Source organism: Zalophus californianus, chromosome 9 (assembly GCF_009762305.2).
Source record: "Zalophus californianus isolate mZalCal1 chromosome 9, mZalCal1.pri.v2, whole genome shotgun sequence".
NCBI classification, from domain to species: Eukaryota; Metazoa; Chordata; class Mammalia; order Carnivora; family Otariidae; genus Zalophus; species Zalophus californianus.
The window spans coordinates 37,682,479-37,688,593 of record NC_045603.1 but is presented as its reverse complement, the minus strand read 5'-3'; the positions used below and the strand labels follow the sequence as shown (position 1 = coordinate 37,688,593).

At 44.9% G+C, this 6,115-nt stretch overlaps 1 protein-coding gene across 1 annotated transcript in view; it reads left to right on the top strand.

Moving 5' to 3' along the window:
• Positions 1 to 3,718: 3,718 nt before the first annotated feature.
• Positions 3,719 to 6,115, top strand: part of ACSS3 (acyl-CoA synthetase short chain family member 3) — a 145,074-nt gene continuing 142,677 nt past the window's right edge. Inside the window, exon 1 of the mRNA XM_027592708.2 lies at positions 3,719 to 4,148. Coding sequence (XP_027448509.1) covers positions 3,835 to 4,148 — 314 coding nt within the window. The 5' untranslated portion in view covers positions 3,719 to 3,834. The remainder of the gene's footprint in view (positions 4,149 to 6,115) is intronic.

The window sequence follows — 6,115 nt, the reverse complement described above, 5'->3', positions numbered from 1 at the left end:
TTTATAATAGCCAAACTATGGAAGCAGCCCAAGTGTCCATCTATAGATAAATGGGTAAAGAAGATATGTTACATATACACAATGGAATATTGTTCGGCCATAAAAAAGGAATGAAACCTTTCCATTTGCAACAACATGGATAGTGATAGAGAGAATACTGCTGAGTGAAGCAAGTCAGAGAAGACAAATACCATATGATCTCACTCATATATGGAATTTAAGAAACAAAACAAATGAGCAAAGAGAAAGAGAGAGAGAGAGAGAGACAAATCAAGAAACAGACCCTAGAGAATAAACTGATGGCTACCAAAGGGGAGGTCAGTGAGTGGATGGGGCAAGTAGGGGATAGGGATTAAAGAGTACACTTATTATGACGAAAAAATAAAATAAAATACATGAAAAAAAGAAAAAGTATATATACAATTTATTGGCACACAAGAAAATAAATATTTTGTATCAAAAAGCCAGAGTTTTAGAGGGGCAAACATTGAAAAGATTGCGATTATCCTGTCCCCAAATTAGTTTAAAACACAGCTTTATTTTTTGAAGCAGTATAGAATGTACATGCATATTTAAATGAAAATAATTTTTTCAAAATTTTCTGATTCTAAACTTTCAGGTATGTCAATGAAGCTGGAGGTTTTTGAGATTGTCCTTTAGGCTTGGTCGGTTGTTCATAGGCTTTGTTGCTGTCCAATATTAGCTTGCTTTGCTAGTGCCCTGACGCTAATCAATGCGTACATATTTAAACCTTGCAACAATAGTGTGAGGTAAGAATTATGAGCCTCAGAATATAGATAACTGGTATTACAGTGTAGGAGAGTTAATAAGTTTTCCAAATTTCTACCTAATAAGTGGCAGTACTAGTATTCAAACTGAGACTCTGGGTAATGTTAAGTTCAGTGGCCAGTCAACAGGCTTTGAGTGTCTTAATTTAGGCCAATGGTGCACCCTCAGGCTCCAGCCTGCATTTGACATTATTTTGCACTTCTGTACTGAGCTCCAGGAAAAATTTCTAGTCTCATTGGTCACCCTTGTTCTACTTGTCCACTCTATTTCTTGCCTTTGCTGGACTGTGCCTTCACTCACATCTGATTTGGAACTTAACATTAACGATCTATTTTGTACAATTACTTAAAATAAGACGGTGTACTGCCAGGTCCCGAGAAAATGGTTTCACCCAGCAATTCAGGGGTCTAACTTTGTCTCACACAATCTTTTTTTTTTTTAAAGATTTTATTTATTTATTCATGAGAGACAGAGGGAGAGAGAGAGAGAGAGAGAGAGAGAAGCAGAGGGAGAAGCAGGCTCCCAAAGGAGCAGGGAGCCCGATGCGGGACTCGATTCCAGGACCCTGGGATCATGACCTGAGCTGAAGGCAGACACGTAACCATCTGAGCCACCCAGGCGCCCTCACACAATCTTTTAATTAGTGTGTGTTTTTAAGCCCTTAACCTTCATTCTGAACCTTCAGAGGAAACCAGGGCCTCAAAATCCTGACACATTCCAGATTTCTGAAGAGGAAATCCCTTTACTTGACCAAAAGCAGTTAAATTCAGGACCCTCCCCACCCTAAAGTGACCCTGTAAGTCATATAACAATGAATCCATCTTCTTTCCATTCTCTCGTTTGGTTTCTTTTCTCCTATTCTCTTTGTCCTTGTGGCTTTTTGCCACCACTATCACTGTCACTCTTTGATTCTCTTTCAGCAGGCTTCTAGGAATGGATGTGGGAATTCAATTTGCCATATTTTACTGGGAGTCTAAAATCAATCTTCCTTCCTTCCTCCCTTCCTTTCTTCTTTCCTTCCTTGTTTCTTACTCTCTCTGTCTCTTTCTAAATAGGAAGATGATCAGCTTGGTGCAAAAACCATGGATTTCGGAGTCAGATTCCCTACCTTATTCAAGTCATGGCACACAGAGAAAATGATACTATTCGTAGAGTATGCTGGGGTAAGGGACAGGAGTGGAGTGAACTGACCCTGAGTGAGCCCTCTACCTTGAAGCATGGTGATCAGTATCATTGGCACACAGGTATTTAAAGGTATAGGGGCTGCCAAGCTCTGAGTATTAACAAAGTCTGAATCCTGTTTTGCTGGGTAGCTGCGTTAACCTATCTCTAAGCTCCATTTGTAAACAGGCGGATTATAGTTTCCACTTCTTTGTACTTTTTTTGAAAATCACAGGAACTATTTGAAAAGATAGCACCACGAATATACAAAGTGCCAAGAAACTGTCTGCTTCCCTCCTTCAAATATCCCCCAACAAACCACATCTTGCTTGCAGTGTAGGTACTCACATATTTGTTAAACAAATGACTGACGTGGACATCATTATAATACAATAGGGGATAATTTGGAATCAAGTAATCTTAAATACCAGGAAGCAACATTAAGCAACTGGACAGAGGAAAGCAGGGGGCTAGGAGGTTAAATGGCTTTATCTCTGAGTTCAAGAGGTAGTGAATGTCTCTTGCTACTGGAAGTCCTTCGATCTGAAGCCGTTGGAAGGAATAAAGTAGGCTGCCGGTGTCAGGAAAAAGTCTAGTGCCTTCTCAGTTCAAAGTGGTTATTTAAATTTTCTTTGTTTTGCATTAGATTTGTCTCTGTTGTTGTTTTTTAACCTTTATCTCCACATTATTCTTTTCCTGCAGAGTAATCTGATTTTACAGCTTCTCAAGTTTACAATCCTTCCTAGGGTCAGGGGCATTCCCGTATTTCTCACCTCAGATTTGGGAATACACATCTTTACATTTAAAACCGCAAATGCTAAGGCAAACAGGATTGCATCTGAATTTCACTTGGGTGTAAAAAACAGTGAAGGAGCTTGTAGAACGTTAAGCCCAGATAGTAATTTATACTGCCTTTGTCTTTTAATTTTCCCCAGCTTCCTCTTTGTCTTTTGTTTGATTCACTTTACCTTTATTTAGCTCCTCCTTTTGGCTTCCCCCACCCCACCCATCAAGAAAAGGGCCCCAGAAACTCCAGAGGCAAATTGGAGGGGAAGAAATGCAACACGTCCGTTCCGCTTTCCACCTCTAGATCTGTGGGAGGAGTCCGGGCAGCTGGTAGCTCCTCGTCCCCGCGGGGTTGTCTTCCCCAGTAGCCGGTCAATCACTATTCCCCACTTTTGCGCAACCTTCCTCCACTCCTCCTACTGTCAGTAGTTGCGCAACCTCCTACTCCACTCCTCTCAGCTGTCATGAAATCCTGGAGCAGTCCTTGCCCTGGAGCCGCTGGTGTTTTTAATAACCAGGGACTGAGCTGAGTTTAAAAAAACAAACTAAGGAAACGAACACTGCAGGGGTCTTGCCGCAGAGCCCGGGGGTTTCGGTTTCCGCCGCAGGCCAGAGGCGATGCGTCTCCACCAGCTGGCTCCGCACAGATGGAGCCACAGAAACTGCGCACAAGCTGTTTGTTTGAAAACTTGTTGAAAGCGAGATGGGTGCGTCGGCCTCCCCGGAGGTCCACTGGCGTGTCGGAGAAGGGAGGACGTTCTGCGGCAACAGGGCGCTTCTCGTGGGGGAGCCGCGCGGCTGGGGACGCACGCAGGGGCTGGATTTCTCCCGGTGTGGCCCCGGCCCCTACCCACCCCCCCCCACAGCCCCCACTCCAGCCTGTTGCTTCTCCCGCCGCTCCAGGTCGGCTTTTCCCGGCAGCCCTAGTGTGCCTTCCAAACTCCAGGGCCCCGGGCTCCCGTTGGGAGCTGCCTCCTCCTCCCGCCCGCTGCCCGCCACCTTCTGGAAGTCGGGAGCGCCCCGTCTGTCGCCTGAGGAGTGCACTCTGGGACCTCGAGCTGCACAGCTGGCGAGGGGGAGGCGGCCCAGCCGGCGGCGATGAAGCCGTCCTGGCTGCAGTGTCGCAAAGTCACCGGCGCCGGGGGACTCGGGGGATCCCTGCCTGGGTCCTCTCCGGCCCGGGGAGCCGGCCTGGCCCGCAGGGCGTACGTGGCCCCCGGCCCGCGGGGCGCTCTCGGGGCCCGGGGCTGCCGAGCGCTGTCGTCGGTCGGTGGTGGCGGCGAGTACAAGACCCACTTCGCGGCCTCGGTGGCCGACCCCGAGCGGTTCTGGGGCAAAGCAGCAGAGCAGATCAGCTGGTACAAGCCCTGGACCAAAACGTTGGAGAACAGATACCCGCCTTCCACGAGTTGGTGAGTGACTCCTTCGCCAAGCCAGATCTCTCATGACTTTTGGGCGACTGGGCTCAACATCCCTTTCACGGGGAACCTGGCATTGTATTAGGAAAGAAATTCAAGACTGGAGATGTGCTCAGATCTTTCGATTTGTTTTTAATTTAAATTTTATGGTCACCTCTCCTGCCTTCTCTTGAGGGATTGGGTTACTCATTATAAGGCCAGTTTCCAATGGCCCAGAGATTTACCAGTATGGCAGGGCTGTACTTGGCACTGGGGATGTTACACGGACTAAAGCAGGGATCTGTCTCCGGGGACAGCCCCGTCTAGTATGGGAGACAGCCACGGAAACAAATGCAAACAGTGTGATAAACTAGGGAAGTATTACCAAGTATCCACACACTGCAGGGAGGCAGAGAATTGAGGAAAGACTTAAGTAAAATCACACCTAAGTAGAGTTTGGGAGGGTGGGTATATCTTAGCAAGATGAGAAGGATCTAATTATTAAAGACCAGGGATTGGAAAACAGGCTGAAATTTGACTGTTACTATGGTTGCAAATAATTGTGTTGGCTGGAGAGGTGGGAGAAGGGGCTGGTGAACCAGCTTGGATTAGATCCATAGCGCTGTTGTCTGTGTGAAGGTGCAATATGAGGTACTCCAAAATTATGCACATATAGGCCAGGTGGTGCTAGAAATCATGGTAGGAGTACTTTTTTTTTTTGATCTAGAGTTGCAGTTTTAAGTAGCTATAAACATTATTTTTACATTACAACAAAACAGATACATTGTAGAATAAATGCCAAACTTGTCAGAATAGTAAGGGTGAGGCGCACAGTCTATGAAAACTCAGAGTTGTGGCTGCCGGTTCAGCTAGGTGCCTAGTAAGAATGTGGTTGCTCTCATCTGCCAGCCATTAGGGAGAGATGTTTCCTGTAAAAGTTTGAGAAACACTGCAGTGGGGTTCCCCAAGTTCCCAAATTCCCAGTAGTGAGGCAGGGCAATGACACAGTCAGGTTTGCATTTGATAAATGTCTCCTTGTTGAAATGGAGAAAGGCAAGCCAACCAGAGCCTATTCTGTATTGTCGTCATGCCCTCTCTTCGTTGTTTGGAACAATTTACATAGTTTTCCCTTTAGAATCTGAGCACCTTTTCTCTTCTGGTTTAAGTTTTTCAGTAGAGTTTGAATAACTCTCTTTGATAAGCCTGACAGTGATCCAAGCACTATGTGTATTTATATGTCTAAGTCTATATGTATACATATATTTATGTGTGTGTATATAGTATACTTATGTAGACAAATCAGTACACATAGACATATAAGTACACACACACACACATACACACATATATGCCAATGAGTCATGATGACTAAAAGCATGGTCTGTGGAACCAGAATACTGGGCTTGAGTTCTCGGTCTCCCAGTTACTGGCTGTGTGTTCACAGCCGAGTTACTTAATCTCTCTGCTTCAGTGTTCTCATATATAAATGTGGAAATATTATGAGGCTTAAATGGGTAAAGAATTAAGACCATGTCTTGGATGAAATAGACTTTATAAATGTTGGAGGAAGAGTAGCTAGCTGTCTTTCCACTCTTACACCACAGTTCTTTCAGGAACAGGAAACCCTCCTTGTGTTTCTTAGATCAAAACAAAGATTATGGTCTTTCCTAAGAGTGTGTTCTCAAAGTTCTGTGTCTACATATCTGTCATAAAGTATGGTATTGAAAATGATTTATGTGACCACCCCCCACCTTAAAACCATGTGCAGAGAAGTTAATTAAGAAGTCATGGGGATATTCCAAGTAAAAACCAGTAAGGGCCAGATATAAGGCAGTGGCAGTGACAATGGAAGGGAAAGCACAGGTTTCTAGAGCTTTGGTTGGGGTTGGCAGGGGCCCAAGTGAGTGCAGAGAATGTGGAAGTCAAAGGTCCATCAAATAGGTATTTTAGACCTGGAGATTTTTTTTTTTTTTTTAAGATTT